General features: G+C 39.2%; 1 protein-coding gene across 1 annotated transcript in view; it reads left to right on the forward strand.

Moving 5' to 3' along the window:
* Positions 1 to 22,500, forward strand: part of LOC122801189 (collagen alpha-4(IV) chain-like) — a 1,621,248-nt gene that overhangs the window by 1,559,267 nt on the left and 39,481 nt on the right. Inside the window, exon 47 of the mRNA XM_044070748.1 lies at positions 16,700 to 16,816. Coding sequence (XP_043926683.1) covers positions 16,700 to 16,816 — 117 coding nt within the window. The remainder of the gene's footprint in view (positions 1 to 16,699; positions 16,817 to 22,500) is intronic.

The following is a 22,500-nucleotide window of genomic DNA, read 5'->3' on the forward strand; positions in this document are numbered from 1 at the left end:
ACTTGGTATGACATCTGGACAGAGGAAGGATGACAAGGAGACCTGGTGGTGGAATGAGGAAGTACAGGAGAGTATACAGAGAAAGAGGTTGGCAAAGAAGAAGTGGGATTGTCAGAGAGATGAAGAAAGTAGACAGAAGTATAAGGAGATGAGGTGCATGGCAAAGAGAGAGGTGGCGAAGTCTAAGGATAAGACATATGAAGAGTTGTATGAAAGGTTGGACACTAAGGAGGGAGAAAAGGACCTGTACCGATTGGCTAGACAGAGGGACCGAGCTAGGAAAGATGTGCAGCAGGTAAATGTGATAAAGGATAATGAGGGAAACATACTCACAAGTGAGGAGAGTGTGTTGAGGAGATGGAAAGAGTACTTTGAAGGGCTGATGAATGAAGAGAATGAGAGGGAGAGAAGGTTGGATGATGTGGGGATAGTGAATCATGAAGTGCAATGGATTAGCAAGGAGGAAGTAAGGATGCCTATGAAGAGAATGAAGAATGGAAAGGCTGCTGGCCCAGATGACATACCTGTGGAAGCATGGAGGTGTTTAGGTGAAATGGCAGTGGATTTTTAACCAGATTGTTTAATGAAATCTTGGAAAGTGAGAGGATGCCTGAGGAATGGAGAAAAAGTGTTTTGGTACCAATTTTTAAGAATAAGGGTGATGTGCAGAGCTGTAGTAACTACAGAGGGATTAAATTGATCAGTCACAGCATGAAGTTATGGGAAAGAGTAGTGGAAGCTAGGTTAAGAAAGGACGTGATGATTAGTGATCAGCAGTATGGTTTCATGCCGGGAAAGAGCACTACAGATGCTATGTTTTCTCTGAGTGTGTTGATGGAGAAGTACAGAGCAGGTCAGGAGAAGTTGCATTGTGTTTTTGTAGACTTAGAGAAGGCATATGACAGGGTGCCTAGAGAGGAGTTGTGGTATTGTATGAGGAAGTCAGGAGTGTCAGAGAAGTATGTAAGAGTGGTACAGGATATGTACGAGGATAGTGTGACAGCGATGAGGTCTGCGGTGGGAGTAATGGATGCATTTAAGGTGGAGATGGGGTTACATCAAGGATCAGCTCTGAGCCCTTTCTTATTTGCAATGGTGATGGACAGGTTGACAGACAAGATCAGACAGGAGTACCCGTGAACTATGATGTTTGCAGATGACATTGTGATCTGTAGTGAGAGTAGGGAACAGGTGGAAGAGACCCTGGAGAGATGGAGATATGCTCTAGAGAGAAGAGGAATGAAGGTCAGCAGGACTAAGACAGAATATATGTGTGTGAATGAGAGGGAGGATAGAGGAATGGTGAGGATGCAAGGAGTAGAGGTGGCAAAAGTGGATGAGTTTAAATACTTGGGATCAATAGTTCAGAGTAACGGTGAGTGTGGAAGAGAGGTGTAGAAGAGAGTATAGGCAATAAGGAGTGGGTGGAGAAGAGTGTCAGGAGTGATCTGTGACAGACTAGTACCAGTAAGAGTGAAAGGGAAGGTCTACAAGAGGGTAGTGATACCAGCTATTTTATAAGGGTTGGAGATGGTGGCATTGACAAAAAGGCAGGAGTTTGAGCTTGATGTGGCAGAGTTGAAGATATTAAGATTTGCACTGGGTGTGATGAGGGTGGACAGGATTAGGAATAAGTATATTAGAGGGTCAGCCCAGGTTGGAAGGTTTTGAGACAAAGCCAGAAAGGCAAGATTACATTGGTTTGGACATGTGCTGAGGAGGGATGCTGAGTATATTGGAAAAAACATGCTAAGGATGAAGCTACCAGGTAACAGGAAAAGAGGAAGGCCTAAGATAAGGTTTATGGATGTGGTGAGAGAGGACATGCAGGTGGTTGGTGTGACAGAGCAAGATGCAGAGGACAGGAAGAAATGGAAACAGATGATCCACTATGGCGAGCCCTAATGGGAACAGCCAAAAGAAGATGCTCTAGGAATGAGGTGAATATTGCCTATCATAAAATACATTTATTGCTGGATGATAATCTGATGCAGATAATTATTTTACCTTCTTTGTGCAGTTTTTAGCAAACCCCAGGCCGGTGATTCCAACAATATTTGGAATTCTGAAGATTCTTAAGATTGTGAGGCCTATAATAGCGGTTCAGGCCTGTAAATTTTACCTGCTGGTTACACACATAGATGGGTCTTTGAAAGTTTTTTTTATGGAAATAATAATTACCTGTTAAAGATTTATTGGGATTTTGTAGAGAAATTGAATCCAACATTAAGGGAAGAAAATATCATATTGGTAACTATTGAAGTTATTGATTTATTTTTGTCTATTCCTAACGATCAAGGGATGGACATGTTTGACAAGGCACTCAGGAGTATACTATCATTCTCCTCTGGCAATATTACATCCTTAAGTGAGTTAATGGGATTGGTATTGAATAATATTTTATAGGCTTTGAAGAAGAGTTTTGTAAACAAATTAAGATTGTAGTGATGGGCACAGCTTTCTCCCCAGTATATGCAAATATCGTTAAGTGGACATCAGAAAATGAATTTATTTGTCCCCCAGAATATATTAATAGCCTTAGGTTATATGTCTGTTTCTTGAATGACATCTTTATTTTATTTGAATGACATGCTGAATCATACCTCCCAACTGTACTGAATTACTTGTTTTTTACTGAGTGTTGGGGTTCAAATAATGGGGTGTCATGATTCCCGAGTGGCACCCCTTCATTTCCATTTTTTTCCAGCTTTATTTTTAAATTTATATTCTTTCGCTTTTTCAGCTGACGTCATCACATGCGCAATGACATCAGCTCTGTCAGCCTTTCAGAATTTAGCTCAAGTGCACTGCACACATTTCTGGCTGGCTGTTTGAAAGGAGGATCTGTAAGCAGGAATGCGAGCGTCTGCTTAAAGTATGTCAATGGAATTGCGAGCATTGCAGATTGCACTTGCAGAGTTATCAGCTTGCATCAGCTTAAGGTATTGTACAGAGCTCTTAGTTGGAATTAGTTCAGTTTAAGGTATTGTGCAGAGTTATCAGTTGAAACTTTTTACAGATTGTGCAGAATTCTTAGTTCAGCTTAAGGTGTTGTGCAGAATTATATTGGTTGGAATTAGTTACTTGGTACAGATTTCCGGCTGCTGTTTAAAATGTGAGCATCTGCTTAATGTGAATGGAATTGCGAGGATTGCCGAGATTGTGCAGAGTTCTTAGTTCAGCTTTTAAGTTATTGTGCAGAGTTATATTGGTTGGAATTAGTTACTTGCTACGGATTTCCGGCTGCTGTTTGAAATGTGAGTGTCTGCTTAATGTGAATGGAAATGGAATTGCGAGCATTGCCAAGTTATCAACTTGCATTGTGCAGAGTTATCAGTTGAAACTTGCCTTAAGGTATTGTGAAGTTATATCAGTTAGATTTCCGGCTGCTGTATGCGAGCGTCTGCTTAAGGTGAATGGAATTACAAGCATTGCCGAGTATATAACTTGCATTGTGCAAAGTTGTCAGTTGAAACTTGCCACAGAGAATGAATGCATTGTGCAGAGTTAGTTGAAACTCACCACAGAGAACTTTGTGTGTCTGTGTGTGTGTGTGTGTCTGTGTGTGTGTGTGTGTTTGTGTGTGTGTGTGTGTGTGTGTGTGTCTGTGTATGTGAATACACCTGGTGGCTAGAGGTACTCATGGTCAAACCCTGTACCTTGGGTACAAGGTAAAAATAGCCTAAAGTCCCTAGCCACCACCACTTGTGAATTTATGCCTCATATTTTTGTTCTGTTCTTCATTAAATTTGTGGTTTTTCAGGGTTCCTCATGAAATCTGTGGTTTTCAGGATTTCTGTGGCAAATCCTTAATGGATTGGATTCACTAAATAATGACAGGCATTTGAATTTCAGACTTCATATTGTTCAGAAAATAAATGGTAACACACAATCTTTTATTCTAGCAATTTTCTAAGTTTATAAGATGAGTATTTGGAATTTGTCCCTGTTTTGGGGCTGTATTCCCCCATTATTGGCTTTGTCCAGGTTTTTTGTGCTAAGAGGTTGAGTGCTATGATGAGAAGTGAGAATAAATGATAGCCATTTAAATTTCAGTCTTCCTACTTTTCAAGAAACTGCTGATTTGGCATAATGGTATGTTGCTTTGACTGTAGCACATAGGGTTCTTTGTTCAAGACTTGGAAATGGCATGCATGGTGGTAACACATTTTATTCTAGCAACTTTCCAAAGTTAAACAAGCAATGTTTAAAATGTGTCCCTGTTTTTGGCCTTTTGTCGCCCCCACCAAAAAGCTGTGCAAGATGCCTATGGCTTTCACTACTGTCATTCTATATATATATATATATATATATATATATATATATATATATATATATATATATAGTGTGTGTGTGTGTGTGTGCGTGTGGAAGTAGACTTTTATGATGCAAATGTTCTGATTTCGGCAGTTTTGCCATTATTGGTTCATGCATTTTGTTTCATTGCCTAATGGAAAAATATTCAAACAATAAATATAAAATTGTGCTCTAAGTTAAGTCTAACAAGTGTGCTGTTTTATACAAGGAATATAATTTAATAAAGTCAGGAAGGTGTATCATATAATGCATGTATATTTCTTGTTTTGTGTGCAAGGGGCCTATGATTTAAAAACAGCCCAAAGGTAATCTTTAGCCACCACTGGCCAGATGCATTTTCTTTGGATGTGGTGTGGGTTTCAATGCTGTTTCAATTAATGGGAGTTTCAAGGGCAGAGAAGTTTTAATGCCAAGTCTATTTTCATTGTGAGACAATGTTGCTTTGTTTAGCAAATATCTATTAGTGTTTGTACGTTGTGCTATAAAATGTAAAAATAAAATCCAAATAGTCATTGTAGAAGTAAAGCAGCAGTATGCATGCACACATTAGTGTTTATGGTAAATGGGGTGAAATAGTCAGGTAATGTGACATTGGAATGGCTGCAGGGGGACACTGGTGCCATATTTTAGTATGTTCTTCAGTTTGCATTTGAAAGTTGGTATCCCACAATTCCAATGGAGTGGGTGGGGTTACGCAATTATGTACGCAAATTTTTTGTTAATCAGCTTACAGATTTGTACCTATTTTTCATGGGCCTTGTCCAGATTTTTGATGTTTCTGGGTTGAGAGGTATGTGCTGAATAGATTAATCAAGTTTATTAACTGCATAAACAATTCTACTATTTTTTGAAGTTTACTTATCACTTAGAGTCTAGCAACATGGTTTTTTTGGATGTGTCTATTACAAAAAAAGTCTTATGTTTTTTCTTCTAATAGATTTATAGGAAAGAAACAGTCCCCATTTGCTACCTGCACTTTTAATATTTGCCACCCCCTTTGGTTTAAGAAAAGTTTAGTTAAAGGGCAGTTAGTTAGGCTGGGACTCATGGCATCTGATTTTGATACATTTCAGTTGAAAAGGGACAGACTGTTGACCATGTTTGTAGATAGTGGTTACCCTAATTAATTTTTGAAAGCAATAGGTGATGATGTCACAAGGGGATGGGGTACTAATGGTGGGTAAAAATATGAACCAGCCTGTGGAGTTGCAAGACAATCCTGACAAACATGTAGCCAGTGCCAACTATTTAAAAGCTTTAGTAGTTGAATATAATTCCATTTGTAATGAATTAAAGATTTCTTTCTAAAAACTGGAACATATTTTTGGGAGATCTGGAATTATTATTAGGCGACAGTTTCTGTATAAAATACTGCAGTGGTGGTGCTGAGGTAGCATTGTTGCCTCATAGCAAGATGTTGTCCCATTCGATTCTCAGCTAGAGCATCTTCTGTGTGGAGGCATACGTGAATGGGGAGTGCCTTTGTTGAAGGTTGTGCGTCAGGGCTGGTAACCCGGTACGTAAAAATCCACTACCAATCATTAGCGGACCGGAGTTCCGCTGTGGCGACCCCTAACCAGGAAAAGCCGAAAGACACAAACAAACAGTGTTTGGGTATAAAAAGGAAGAAATGTGATGGAACTTTTAGAAAATATAGATCTTGAAAAGAGTCAGGCAACAAGTGTACTTCAAATAAGGGTACCTTGAAATATGGGATGTGTAGGCAATGCCCACAAATCCATGAAGGCAATAGGTTAGTTATATTGAGAGAAATGGCAATTATTTAAACAAAGATTTAGTATATTTGGCAGTGTGTAATCACTGAGGTGCTTTCTTCTTCTTCTTTCAGCTTTTCCCAGTTAGGGGTCACCACAGTGGATCACTTGTCTGCTCATGATTGGCAGTGGAGTTTTACGGTGTCGAGTTGCCAGCCCGGCACCCAGCCTTCCACAGAAGGCACACACACACACACACACACACACACACACACACACACACACACACACACACACACACACCACACACACACACTCACACACTCATGCCTAGGGCCAAATTAGAATGTCTAATCCACTTACAGTATGTCTTTGGGATGTGGGAGAAAACCGGAACACCCGGAGGAAACCCACATGACCACAGGAAGGACATGCAGACTCCTCACAGACGAAAAATGGAGTGTATTTTTTTGGAAGAGAATTTATGACCAATTGAACAATATAAGGAATGGAAATTTGAACAATGCGTTATTCAGATGTGTGATGAATTGTAACCATTTTAAATTGTTCCGGTTTTGTTATTTTGGACATTATTCCCAATAGCTATAGTAGAGATGCTAGGGATAATCTGATAGAATATAGGGAGCAGGTGTGGCAACTCCAGTTCACCTCTAATTCCTTCCCTGGTTTAAACTAGAATATATCTGTTTTTGTGTTTTAACATTAAGAATTGACAAACTTTAGCCATGAATTTCAGTTTATGCATATATATATATATATATATATATGTATGTATGTATACATATATATATATATATATATATATATATATATATATATATATGTATGTATACATATATATATATATATATATGTATGTATACATATATATATATATATATATATATATATATATATATATCTATATAAAATGTGGGTTTATATCATAAACTCGAAAGCTGATAACTCTGAAGCACAAAACTTCGAACTTCAAACCTCGAAATCGAAAAATGTCAAATCGAAAAATGTCGAACCGTAGAATGGAGATCACCATAGAGTGCAGGAAGGGAAGGTTTCCCTTTATTGCACTGTAGTGCAATCTCGGAGATGGTATATTTAAATAGCGGGAGTATGGGGGTGTAGGGGGGCTTGACCCCTGCATAGAACATTTTTTGGGGGCTAATTAGGGGGGGTTTTGGCGGATTTGATGTTGTCAGCTTTCGAGGTTTGAAGTTTGGGGGGGTAATTAGGAGGGTTTTTGGTGGATTCGATGTTGTCAGCTTTCGAGGTTTGAAGTTTGCGGTTTTGTACTTAGGAGTTATCAGCTTTCGATTATGTGATATAGATGCATAAAATGTGACTGTGTGTGTGTGTGTGTGTGTGTGTGTGTGTGTGTGTGTGTGTGTGTGTGTGTGTGTGTGTGTGTGTTTGTGTGTGTGTGTGTGTCTACATATATATACAGACAGAGAGAGTCATTTTTATTATGTGGTAGATGAAATAATTGAAAGATTTGTAATGCATCTTCTTTATAAAGTAGAATGCATTTATAAAGCATTGCTTTAGTCACTATTTATATCATTAGGTAGTAGGTTTAAGCAGTGATCGGTGATTTTGTAGCACCTGATCATTTGAATTAGATTTAAATTACATATGTAATTATTACTATTAGTTCTGATGAAGTCTGTTGTTTTTCAAATTTGGATAAAAGTGCTAAACTAATAGTACTAAATATATTCTTTTTTTGCCTATTATACTGGTCATTTATTTGATTTCTATGCCTGACTTATAGATTTGCCTGGGACTGTTTGGTGCTTGTGCATTTACTTTACAAAGTTTTTGATTGCAAAGAGCTTTACTTAATTATTCTTAACTTGACACTAAAGACTGTCCTCATAGATGATGATGAGTTCAACAAAATCTTTCTAGATATTCTAAACACTCTGTTCCCCGCAGACTAAAAAAAAGTTAAATCCAGGCCTGCCCCATGGCTATCCTTAACACAAAACAACCCAGGAAACAAAAAGACAAAGCATGGAAGGTCTGGATAAAAAATAAAACCGATCCCACTTTACTACCATATAGATAACTAAGAAGCCTATCAAAACATGTAATCACCAAAGATAAGAAAACCTATTACTCAACCAACCAAAACATGCACACCAGTAATCCAAAACTGTTCTGGTCCTCCATCAATAAAATGTTAAATCCAGGAAAAGCTATGCAACTAAAACCAAATCAGCCATCAAGTTTCTTGAGGTCATTACACAATCATATAACTTCCTCAGTGCTTCACCATCCAACCAGTTCCCACAGATACCATTAAAAACTTCCTCAAAAAATTAAAGTCTTCTACAAGCTACAACTGCCCCTGACAATTTCCCTAGCAAATATCTTAAAATAGCAGCTGAGACAATTGTATATACTGTTTCAATTCTGTTGAATTGATCCATATCTGAAAATAAAATTCTTTAGCTATGCAAAAAATAATCCATTATTCCATTGCACAAGAGTAGAACTAATACAGATCCTTCAAACTATAAGCCAGTTATCATCGTATAACCCCTAGCAAAAATATTAGTAAAATGTATTCACACAAATCTTTTAAGCAATCTAATAGATGACCAGAGTCTATCTTGAATCCAACACAGCTTTCATTGTCACCACAGCACAACTATTGCTTTGCTGAATTGTCTTAATACTGTCAACACCCATAGAAATGTGAGAAGCCCAGTCTCCCCCATCTTCCTACACTTAACAAAAGCTTTTGAAACTTTCTCCCACCAGAAACTCTTATATAAACTCTCATCCTTATGACTCACCAACTCTTCACTGTAATGGTTCAATAGCTACCTCTTAATTTAATTCAGATCCCTGTGACTAAATTAACCATCCCTCTCAGTGCTTTCTGCCTTAGTTTGTATCACTTGGAGGCCCACTTGTTTATTTGCATCTCTATACATTCCCCTTCATTGCTAATGTATCTCCCTACTCTAATCTGTGCACAAACTGGTTACTAATCAGCAAGTCAAAGTGAAGACACACTCCCAACCTTAATAAAGTTTGCTGTCTCTTCTCTCCTTCACTTTACAGGTAGTTTGAATTCTTACTTACCCCCTCTGAGGCCTTCACTGATAGTTTTCCACTGATTGCCTCTCTGGTTTCCTTGCATTCCACCTGGTTTATACCCCTTGTGCTATCTCCCTCCCCAATACTAAGTCTATATTAGAATCCTGCTGAGCATGGAGCCATCTTTAAATTTCTAGTCTCCCACCAGGACACAAGTGCTCTTCAGCAATTGCATTCTGCTTGCTGGTAAGCCATTAGACCTCAGGAATTTGTTTAAAGTGTTCAGATTTGTAAAGTAATACTTACTTTTTACTCTTGTCTTGGTGGGCTCTGCCCTGCTCCGTTCGCCCTTTCTAATGCTCGGGCTCTCTTCGCTCCCCTTCCCTGCCCCCTATTCCCTCCTGCCCCCACTACCTCTACATTTATAGTAATCACAGCCAAACCCACAGCTCACCCTCACATCACCTCCACCATTCACAGCTCCTCAAGTCAGATCACATTATACCACACCAACTTGCTCCACAAAAAAATACTCCCAATCACTCTTATTCCCATTAGGCAGTTTTTATATCACCCACACTACTTACCCATCCACATATAGTGCAACCCTATAATTCCTACTCAGACCCCCACCTAGTACCATCTTAAACTTTATAACCATGACTATCACACAACTAAGTCTAGTCTGTCTTCTCATAATTCTATATAACACCACAAGTTATCACTCTAGCAATATCCCTAAACTTGGTAGCACAACACTACATTATGCAATCTCATATACAAACACCACACATTATAATAATATCTGTCCACAATTGTTCAAGAACTACATAACGGACCAATTCAGAACTAAACACATATGCTCTCATTCCTACTCCAAAAAAACAAAATACTTTCTCACACTCCTCACCAAACTCCAACATCTGTATCACCATTTTAACACCAGGTTCACCATAAGTGGGGATATCCACCCCAACCCAGGCCCAAATCCATTCTGTCCAACACAAACTGCTCCAACACAAATGTCAGAACATAACACCCCCACTATCTTCATCCTAGGGGAAATCAACAACAGCAGCAAAACCAACCGTCTTTTCATGATAAATATTAATATTAGAAGTATCAAAAATAAAATACCTGAACTCCAGGCCACAGTAGGACACTACTCCCCAGACATAGTTGCTTTAACAGAAAACTGGCTAAATAAAAACATAGCCAACTCAGAAGTTCTCCCTACCGGCTACAATATCATTAGACAAGACAGACCACTTTGTAAAGGGGGTGGAACTGCCTTACTGTATAAGTCCAACTTAACTGTACATCAATTACCAAACTCCTACCCCTCCCCCAATAATTGGGACATACTTATCTCACAACTTCAACTTCACCCTAAAAAGGTCATGACCACAATTATGGATCTATTTTCCACCTGGTAATACACCTGCTAGCCTTGAAGACTTCTTATCCTGGTTTTCTTCCACATACTCACAAGAAACCCTTATTCTGGGGGATTTTAACCTAGATTGGTTCACCTGCATATCAGAACCACCAAGTAATCTAATAAATCTCCATGGCTACCAGCAGCTAGTCAAAATTCCAACTAGATGTGATATAAAATCTAAAAAGGAATCCATCCTTGACTGGGTCCTAACTAACAACCCCACATTGTACCCCCATGCAAGCTGTCTCCCAGACACCTTAAGTGACCACAACATAATATACTTTATACGTAGTAGAACAAGCAAATGCAAAACCACTAACTATATATCCACTAGAAACACAAAACCTCTCCTGAGGTCCTCAATACTTTACTCTGTAGCTGTGACTGGACCCCCTTAAAACCCTCCCACTTGACCAGGCTGTAGCATATTTCAACAAAACATTTCTACAACACCTAAATACTGTCACTCCACTGCGCAAAATGAAGGTTAGAATCTCTAAAAAACCCTGGCTCAGTAAAGAAACCAAATAAATCCTCAAGTCCAGAGATGCTGTCTGGCTTTACTATAAAAAAAACAAAGAAACACAAAGCCTAACTTAGTACCAAGAACTGCACAACAGTGCAAAAAAATGCATTAGGCTGGACAAAAAATCCTACTACACGACATTACAAGCTAAATACCAACACAACCCCCAAAAATTTGGAAAAATGTAAACCAGCTACTAAAACCCACCCAAAAGGCTACCCCCAAACCAACCAACCCTGACACTAAAGTTCCCATCGAAACACAATTCAACTCCCACTTTGTGAACTCAATTCTATCCTTAGTATCACAGGACAGTTCCTTCCTCACTATCCCCCCCCCCCAACACAAATAACACTAATACAAGCTTTACCCTCAAAACAGTTTCCACCACTTCAATCAAAGGCATGCTCTCCAAACTAAAAACCTCATCAACAGCAGCCGACCTACTCCCCAGCTACTTCTTGAAACTCACAGCAGATGCTATTGCTATCCCAATCTCCACTCTCATAAACAGATCAATTGTTGAAAACTATATGCCCAAACTCTGGAAAATATCCTATGTTACACCCATACATAAAGGCAGGACCTCCACTGAACATAATAATTACAGACCCATTGCTTTACTCTTCCCCCCTGGCCAAAATCCTAGAAAAATGCATCCATACCCAGATGCTAAAATATCTCCTAGACAGTGGTTTCAGACCTGCCCATAGTACCACTACAGCCCTCCTCTGCTTCACTGATACAGTAAACCCTCTCAAAAATGAAGGCTTGCAGGTGTTGACTCTTTTTTTGGATATGTCCAAAGCATTTGACACAGTCTTGCACCAAATCCTGCTAAACAAACTAAACCAGTATCACTTATCAAATTCCACTCTTACCTGGTTCCAAAGCTACTTAACTGACAGGTACCAAGCTGTGAAATGGGAAAATTCTCTTTCTCCTCAGCTGCCCATAACTATAGGAGTCCCACAGGGTTCTATCTTAGGACCACTACTATTCACAATCTTCACAAATGACCTACATACCCCCACACAGCATGCATCTATTATTCAGTATGCAGATGACACTACCTTAATCTGTGCTGCACAAAACATTTCCACCCTCCTGCAAACAACTCAACTAGCATTCTCTGACATTGAAAACTACCTAACCAAACCCCAACTTATCCTCAGTCCAAAGAAAACAGCTTATGATTATAACCAGTTCTAACAAAAACACTGATAACAGTCAATTCACTATCTACTCCACAAATGCTACTCCAATCGCTCCAGTGGCACAGGCTAAGCTATTGGGAATAACCATAGACTCCCACCTAAAATTTGATAGTCATCTCAACTTAACTATTAAAAAAGTACATGCCAAACTGGGATCACTCTACCGTATCAAACCATTTCTTACCAACAACACAAGATCAGCCATTGCTCACTCCCAACTTCTATCCACCCTACTCTATGCATCTCTCATTCTGACTAAGCTCAACAAAACTGAACTAAGCAAAATGGAAGCCTGCTATAATAGAATTGCCCGCTTTGCTGCAAATTGCTCATATAGAACTCATCACTGTACTGCTTTGAGACAGCTCCATTGGCTTGAACTGCCCAACTTCCTAACCTACAATCAGCTCTGCCTCTGTCATTCTATTACCTCCCCAATAAGTGTCCTGCCCTCAAAAACCTAGTATAACATCACTCGGCCAAAAGGCCTCTTAGATCATCAAGCAAACTACTACTAGAAGTCACCAACAGCTACAATAGCTTTGGAGATGCACTATATAGTAGTTCAGTGACTAAAAAAATGGAACTCTGTCCCCACTAGCATTCAAAACACTCATCCAAAGCCTCCTTTAAAGACCCCATCAGGCAAAATCTCAAGCAAAGTTGGCAGTGCCATGATTGCTCCCCAGGCTAGTGAAAGCAGATAAGGTACACATACTAAACCTAGAGTACTTGATTAAGATTGAAAACTATTCTCACAAACACTGGCTAATCTACAATGTATGTACTGTATCTGTGTACTATTTATGTATTCTACCTATGTTCCAAATTTCAGCTGTACACCACAAATCTATCAAGTACCTTTATTTTTAAATATTTTTTTGTTTGTTCTCTCCACTGTAACTGTTGATGTGTTGCATACCACTGTAAAAACATGTATTTTGTAATTTGTGTGTATACTGATCATGTCTAAATGTATCTGTAATTTTTCTATGTGGAGCTTTTCTCCCCGGGCCTCTGCTGAAAAAGGGCTATTTTGGCTCAGTCAGACACCCCCCGGTTATCAAATGTAAAATAAAATAAATAAAATTAAATTAAAATAAATAAACAGAGCAAAAGCAGAGAAATGAAAAAAAAAAAGATTTCTCCACCTTCTTCCTAATTTGCCTCAAGGATCTTGATTGTCCCCATACTTTTCAAGATGGTCATCTATAAGCTCTGCAGTGCTACAAAAAAATGCCACCCTAGTATAATATGCTGATGACTCGATCATAATCTGCTCTGACAAATCTCTGTCTGAACTCCAAGACATTACATAAGAACTCTTCTTATTGATTGAAACATGGATAAATAATTCACAACTACTACTAAACCCCCCCAAAACACAAAATTACTGCTCTTTACCCCAAAATACATCTGTACCAAAACAACAGTACCCACTATCACCAAAAATGTAAAAAAAAGTAGATTCTTGTGGGTTTTCTTCTTTTTTGCAATTATATGGTCTCAACCATATGAATTTTGAGTTTTTGAAAACTCGATCATCTGACATAGATCCATGTACATATTGCATATATATATATATATATATATATATATATATATATATATATATATATATATATATATATATGTATGTAGAGAGAGAAAGAAAGAGTATGTATATGTCTATACACACATCTTTCTTTAGATTTGGTCATTTACTTGAGTACTGTTTTATTAAATATCTTTTCCTCATTTTTTTCTTTTGTCAAAATAATATGCTTAGTCAAAAGGTCACTCGGGTGTATTTGGCATAGTGGGACCTCTGTATTAGACCACTATGTGCCATTTAATTTCATTTTTCAATTTTGCCAACTGTTGTGTCATTATGGACGTATTGTATGCAAAAATCCTTCTTTGGGTATTTTTTCTATTATTTTGTTTTTGTTTTCTTCTAGTAATATTTAGTTCACTGTACAAAAAATTTCAACCCCCTTTGGCATAAATCTGTCCAGATCCATGCAATAACTGGAATGCCCACAGAGATACTTTACTAAAGGGATACAAGGCCTAAACAATGTGTCTTATATGGACCAACTCAAAGCCTTGTTACTATACTTGGTACCCTACAGACTGCTAAGATGGGACCTGTGTCTGACATGCAAGACATCCTCCAACCCATTACTGTTGGATTCCCTGCATATCTGGAAGTCAAACTGCATCAGAAATGCTCAGTCTAGGGATCTAAATCTCTTCTGCAATATCAACAGAATGGTTTGGAGGGACAGGTATATCTCGCAGAGGATACCACTGCTCTGGAACAGACACCCCGTCCACATAAAACAAGGTTCGTCTCTGTCCATTTTCAAATGCAACTTAAATCTACAGATAGGAAAGAGAAAGTTTGCTGCCCCCTGTGTACTAATGGACAGAGGCAACTCCTAAATGCTTTACCCTAATCGTTGGTCCCCTGAAATTATCTATGGTATGATCCCGGTTATTCTCATTTGGGGTAATATATAGTTATTGACCATGGGATGTATAAGGATTGTCTATAACTAAATAGGATAGGTTATTTCAAGCACTAAAAAGGAAATTGGCTAGGCTTAAAATGGCCCACAAGGGCAGCCAGCCTAGTACTTACCTATGAACCTTTGAACTTATAAGCCACTACACACAGAAATATTTGACTCATACCTCTCAACAGCTGGACAAAGCCTAAAATAATGGCCGAGGGAGCAAATGCCAAAAAATATAAACAGATTTTAAATATTGCTCTTATAAACTTAGAAAGCTGATCGAATACTAAGTTTTATGTTAGCATGCATTTTCTGAAAGATATAAAGCCTGAAATTCAAATGTGTGCTGTTATTTAGTGACTTTAATCCTTAGTATTTTGCCAGAAAACCACAAATTTGTTGAGGAACAGACCAAAAATGTGAGTCAGATATCTGGACATTCTGCAAAAATCTGGACTGTGAGAGGTATGATTTTTGTGATCACAGTTTAAGCAGATGCACACCCGTGTGTACACACACACACACACACACACACACACACACACACACACACACACACACACACACACACACATATACATATAATTTACATGAGAATGGTCGATCATGGCTAAAGATCAATCTCTGTATTGTCAACCCACCTTGGTCAATGATGTAGATGATCAATAGTCGTACAATACAGGATAATCCCTAGGGAAGGGGAATATGCCTCTTATCCAGGGAATGTGTGATCTTGGAGTTAGCATGTATATTTAGCAGTAAGGGCATAACCCCCCCCCCCCCCGCAAAAACACTGTATAAATGCATGTTCCGAGGAATAACTTCATAGCATCCACAGAAGTTGTTGCCATATTGCAATTCGACATCAAACACATTAAAATAACACTGAATCAACTATTGCCTCAAATTGCACACATATATATATCTATATATATATATATATATATATATATATATATATATATATATATATATATATATATATATATTATATGGATCTACTTTTATATTGCAAATTCACAACACCTAATGTATTTTCCTGAGAGAAAAATAACGAACACTGAAAATGCCAAAGGACCAATTTCTTCCAGGGCAAGTAAACACTTGCACAACATGGGGAAATATGCCCTTTTCTCCACTGTAGTGTGATCCTGGAGTTGGTATGCATAGTTAAGGGGATGGGGGGTTTATGTAGACAGTGTGGTTACATTAAGTTTTGGGCAAATGTTTACTTGCCCTGAGAAAAATCAGCCCTTCTGATTTGTCAGTATTCATTATTTTCATTTTGGAAAATAACGTTCGGTGTTGCACATTTCACGAAACAAAAGTAGATGTATGTGTGTGTGTGTGTGCGTGTGCGTGTGCGTGTGTGTGTGTGTGTGAGTGTGTGTGTGTGTGTGTGTGTGTGTGTGTGTGTGTGTGTGTGTGTGTGTGTGTGTGTGTGAAAAAAACACGTGTATGTAAGCAAACACAAACACACACACACACACAATCACACACGCGCGCATATTACAAATGCAAAATGAGAGACAGATGTACTTAAATAATGGACATTTATCAGGTAGACTGAACACTTTGGTAGAAAGACAACAGAGAAAACAAGAAATAAATGGTTGCCCTTTGTTTGCTATTTAACTTTTTCTTTCCTTGAACCTTACCATCATATTATTTGTGGGAGTAATTTTTTTATTAGTTGTGCGTGAATAGTATATTTAGGTTATTGCTAAGTTTACTGAAGATTAACTGTTTGGGTTTACCATATATGAGAGGAGAAATGTATGCTTCATTAAGTCATCATAAATTGTCTGTGTTCACTTTTTATGCATATAAATAATGCTATATATATTATAAATAAAAGAAGGCAAGTGCCAAGTGTAAACTTTTAATCATTAATTTTTCTCTCTGTGTGGCAACAGGCTATCCAGGTGACCAAGGTCCAGATGGTACTCCAGGATTTCCAGGCTCTGTTGGTTATGTTGGAATGATAGGTGATCCAGGTGATGATGGAGAAACTGGAGAAGTTGGTGATAGAGGTAAGACAGTTGTCTGCAGGATGGTGTTTGTATTAAAGGGATTTACATACCATAACAACGCATGTTTAGTTCATTTAAAATTTTCATTGCTCTTACCTTCGACCATGCTAAGAGAAAGTGTGTGTGTGTGTGTGTGTGTGTGTGTGTGTGTGTGTGTGTGTGTGTGTGTGTGTGTGTGTGTGTGTGTGTGTGTCTGTGTGAGTGTGTGTTTGCATGTAAGTCAGACAATTTCATACCTATACATGAATACAAATAAATTGCACCTGCACTAATAAAGCAGTACATAAATAACATATTTTAGACATGATTGATTAGAAGCAGGCAATATTTTATAGCTGAAAAGCTGAAGTGCCTTGAAATTTTTCCTTGGATGGATGCTAATGCTAGGGCTCATAAGGTACTTGATTAATTTTTCCTAAAATTTGGTTAAAGATTTGTCTCTACTCTTCAGCTTCCCTAGCTTTATTGAAGTACTTTAACAGTGCAGTTTATTCAGTATGATCTGCTTCTGTTTCCAGATGGACTATCATGATTTAAGGTTTATTTTAAAGGATTTTACTGATTTTCTGACTTAGTAATACAGATTTAATTAAGCACTTTTTTATGGTTTATTTGATATTTGACCATTTACTGTTAATGTAGTTTTCATGCATTTGCAGTTTTTTTCTGCCGTTTTAGGTCTCTTATTAGCATATCTTTATAACAGCAGATCTTTTAAAGGTTTTTACATTTATTTTAAATTTTAAATCTTTTTTATCTTCTTCACGGCTAGCTACATGGTGATATGAAAGTTGGCTCTAGATGATTATCATATTTTGATTAATATGGTTTTGTGCTGTAGTTCATCTTGTGTCCATTTAAATTAGTTAGACTACCTCCCCTCTATCTTTCAAATTTGTAGACATTTCTGTCTACTTCATAGGTACTTGGAAGGACTTCCCCATAATGTGTAGCCATTACCATAGACAGAATCCCTATTTGTGGTAGAGGGCCTGGAGCCCTTTCCCTGAGGGCAGCTGCCGAAGTTCTTATCTTGTTGCAGTACCTAGGGTCCCTATTATCTATCTTGGACAGGCAGCAAGGACCCACTTTCCAGTGACCCCTCTTAGGAATCTGTATTCAAATGTGTGGTTGATGTGCAATAAGACCAGTGTTGTTTCTGATATGTTGTGTGATTGCTGACCTTGCCTTTATATCTGAGACCTGGCTTGATGAGAATTTCAGTTTTCATCTGGCATCCTCTATTCTACCTGTTGTCTCAGTCATACATTGCCCTTAGAGCATTAGGATCAAGGGTGAGGTCACTGCTGCTTATAATAAATTCAGGTTAATTGGGGTAGACATTAGGGAGATCCACTCCTTTGAACATGTCCTTGTTGCAGAAGCAAACTACAGGTTTCTTGTCTTATGCTGTCCACCAGGCAGAATGAGGACATTCCTCTAGCAGTTCACTGCCTTCCTTATTAATTCAGTGTTGGGTCTCCAAAAGATTATGGTGTTATGTAATTTTAATATCTGGATCAATGATGAGGCATTGATTGTCTCCTTTCCATGAATTTAAATGTATTATGAAAGGTTTTGGGTTTCCACAGGTGATTACCCCTGCAATGTGCAAACTTGGACATACATTACATTTAGTGATATTTATGGATCTGGCAGCCACAAGCATGGTGGTGGAACAAGTCTCATTGACCATTTCCTAGTCCGCTTTGATTTAACCTTATCTAGTTATAACCCCACCCCCGGTCCTGAACTAAGGGTAGCCCAGAAGGTTAGCAATATTTGTGGTGAACTTTTTTGTGATATGGTCCCTTAGTTTTTCTTGAAGAGTGGTGCTGACTCTGTGGGCACCAGTGACAAGATTTGTAATAAATAATTATCTTACACAGTGTGGACATCTTAAGTGCAGGTTAATCCTGCCGTGTCTGTATTAACAGAAGTCAACCACAGTTTGAAGCTTTTCTTCTAATAATGCATAGAAGAGGGCACAAGCTGGAGAGTCACTGGCAGAGAACAGGCTGGGGGGATTGACAAGACTGAGCTTCATAAATGTTATTCCATCTATCAAGCAGAGATTTCCCATAAGGAATCAGAGGGTTTAACAACGGAATTCACTTCAGTGGCTAATCTCTCAATAGTACTCCGGAGTGTGGCTAATCTCTTAATAGTAATCTTTGGAATGTGGCTGATTTCTCAGTAGTACACTGTGCAACCCAGCCTGTCTTTCAAATGTTAGAGGTTTATCTAGCTCTGAATGTGAGTCTGCTGCTCAACTTTTTGCCAATAAGATTGCCACTTTTAGGCCTGCCTTTCCCTTGGCTGACCGCAAGGATGGCACAATATGTCATCCAATCCCATTAACGTATCCTTGGCAGTTGTTTGAGGTTCTCACCTTCAGTGAGCTCACAGATGTGTTTTCTAGTCTGTGCTTAATAACTTACAGTTGAGACCCTCTTAATCGCCAACTTTGATATATTGATACCAGCTGTCTATCAGATATTGGCATTCCTTATGAGATGTGTTTTTAACTTTAGCCCTGAAAGAGCATCTGTTAGCACTAATCCAGGCATTCTCTAAAGTATTCAATTGTATTTATTACTGCTTGGTAGTAACTTGATTAAAGTGTAGCTATCATTCTAAGTCTTTTGGATTAAGCACTTGGGCTTCAGACTAGTTGTTTTACATTAGGAAGGTTTGTGGCATGCACTGTGGTGGCAGGACAGGTAGCTTTCATCCTTCTAAGTTGGGAACTGCTGATTGAGAGCCCAGTGTCTGTTATTCTTAAAGTGTATTAGTTCTGGTTTAAGCACTTGGGCTTCAGGCCAGTTATTTTACATTAAGAAGGCTCGTGGTCTGCACTCTTGTGGGAGAAGAGGCTGGACACTGCCCTTCTGAGCTGGGAATTTCTGGTTAAAGGTTTATAGTGCCTAAATATTTGAACTGTATCTTACTGAAATTGGTACACCTTGTTTGCTGTAGCATAGACTAGATCCAGGCCTGCTGAATCTAGCTTTGTTTATATGCGTGTTGTTTGTTTGCTTCTTATTTCCCTGGAACGCTAATTCCACCTAATACGTGGCTTCTCAGCGCTTCTGTGGATCACTAGTGATATCTGCATTGCTTAATGTACTTATTTCCTTGTTTCACTTGAAAGAAAGTTACTGTTTGTTGTTTTTGCATTTAAGTTACCTGTAACACATTGCACTTAAGTTACCTGGCACTTGCTCACTAAAGCAATTATATAAGTCAGCACTATAAATTAAAAGCACTACACCCTCACTCCCCACTGGCCCTTGTTTTCAATTATAAAGGAATTCCCAATACTATTCTAGCATGTCCAAAGGTCAGTTGTCAATCTCCTCTCTGGTCCAGCTGGTGAATCTGGGAATCTTGAGGCAATGTTACAACTGCCTCATGTACACAGACAACCCTCTCCTCCTCCCAACAAATTCCAACACATGTGAGAGACGCAACCATATAGCCAAACTGGAGGCTAATCTCTCTCAATTCAGTACTGGCATAACCAGTCAGGAGGAGAAGGAAACCACACTCACTACAATTCCAGTCTCGCATAGACCTACCACAACAGCAAGCCAAACACATAATCACACAAAAACATACTCGGAGGCTCTAAATAAAGATCTGCCTAAGCAGCAGAGATGTCCAAAGCAGACACCCAAGCAACCGCTACCCCAAAACAAAACACGTTCAACACATATCTCACAAAACAGTACAAGGAAGGAATGCCAAGGAGAAGCGGTCCAAAGATAGAAACGTTTGGACCGCTTCTCCTTGGCATTCCTTCCTTGTACTGTTTTGGTTTTGGTTGAAGGAGGTTGCCGCTTTTCTTTGGTTGGTACATATCTCACAAAGCCAGTGTGCCGAACAGTCACAGCCCTTAAGACTAAACAACACACCTGATACACTTGTAATAGGTGACTCTATCGTCAGGCACACTGACGTCCCGCTCACCAGGCTGAACAAGGAGAGGGTCACAGTGAGCAGCCTGTCGGGCGCTAGGATCCACCACATAACACAAGCACTCAGGTCACTCCAAGGCAAGTACAAATATGACTCAGTCATTGTCCATGCTGGTGTGAATGACCTGAGACATACCTCCCTGGACTACATGAAAAGAGACATAGAGGAGCTCTCTGAGCATGTAGCCCAGGCCGGTATGACCCTGACCTTGAGTAGCATCTTACCCTCACCAAGAATGATGCCACAATATGAAGACAAGATGATCAATTTCAACATTTGGCTTAAGTACTGGTGTCATTCAAAGGGGATCTAATGCCTGTCAGCTTGGGATGATATGCTCGACAAGCCACGATGCTTCGCTAAGGACGGCTTGCACCTGTCACCCCTGGGCTTTCGGATATTGGCAAAGGCTCTTGCTACCCCCATAGTGCCTTTTTTAGGCAAGGCTCAAAAGACAAACCCACCTCCATAGGTATCACAAGGGATAAGAAACTAAGAGTAATGCTACTCAACACCAGAAGTCTAAACCTCAAGATGCACGCACTCGAAACTCTCCTTAGTATGGAGAACATCGATATCTGTGCAGTAACAGAAACCTGGTTCAGGGCTCCCGAGAGCACCCCAGCACTACCAGGTTATACCTCATACCATGCTTTTCGGCCCCAAAACTTGGACCGAACCACAAAAGGAGGGGGAGTATCGATATTCATCAAAGATACCCACACCTCCAGGTTGGTGGCAAAGCACGAAGCATCAGAGACTATCCATGTGCAACTAACAGTGGGTAAAACTGCCTTCCAGTTTATAGCCTGCTACAGACCACCCTCCCAAACCCAGGAACCCCACTCGGCCTTCCTGAGAACACTGGAAAATATGAAGGTCCCTCCAAACACCATTATATTGGGCGACTTCAACTACCCAAACATAGACTGGGAGCATTACTCTAGCTCCAACACCCTAGCCCAAAGGTTCTTAGAATTTATAAACTCAAATGCTATGGAACAACTTGTTACCACTCCCACAAGAGGGGAAAACATACTGGACCTGATCATCACCAACATGAGGACTCTATGCTCCAGACCAGAAGTGTATCCCTCACTGGTAAGATCAGACCATAAACTAAACTCACTGGATATTCACATCCCGACCCCACCCCCTGCCCAGAAAACCACAGTGAAAAACTTCTCTAAAGCAAATTTCACACTCCTCAAAACCGAGGTGGAATCCTTCAAAGCCCCCGGGCCTGTGGAAAATACGGCCCAGACCACAAAATCCTTTATAAACTCATTTTATGAACACCTTCAGGAATGCATGGATCATGCGATCCCAAATAAAACCAAGACCCAATCCTTCAAAGGCAGATGTCCTGTCTGGTGGACCCCAGCCATAAACAAACTATATAATAGAAGGAGGAAGCTACTAAATGATAGAGCAAAATCCCAAAAAGGGAAGGCATCACTGATCATCGGAAGAGTTTCTACTTCTCCTCAATGTATGAAGGATTGTTTCCTGGTTGATGTAAATAATAACAAAAAAAAAATTCTCCCAAGGATATTATTACTTAACTTCAAAAAGGCAGGTTGCATCATTTGTCATTTCAGAAAGACATAAATATGCCGGCAGACAGGAACATACAATGCTCTGCTAGTTATTCGCACAAACATACCCTTGTAGTCAGAGATCTAAAAACAGATCCTGCATTG

This window comes from Protopterus annectens, chromosome 4.part1, assembly GCF_019279795.1.
Source record: "Protopterus annectens isolate FY-2018-M chromosome 4.part1, PAN1.0, whole genome shotgun sequence".
NCBI lineage: Eukaryota > Metazoa > Chordata > Ceratodontiformes > Protopteridae > Protopterus > Protopterus annectens.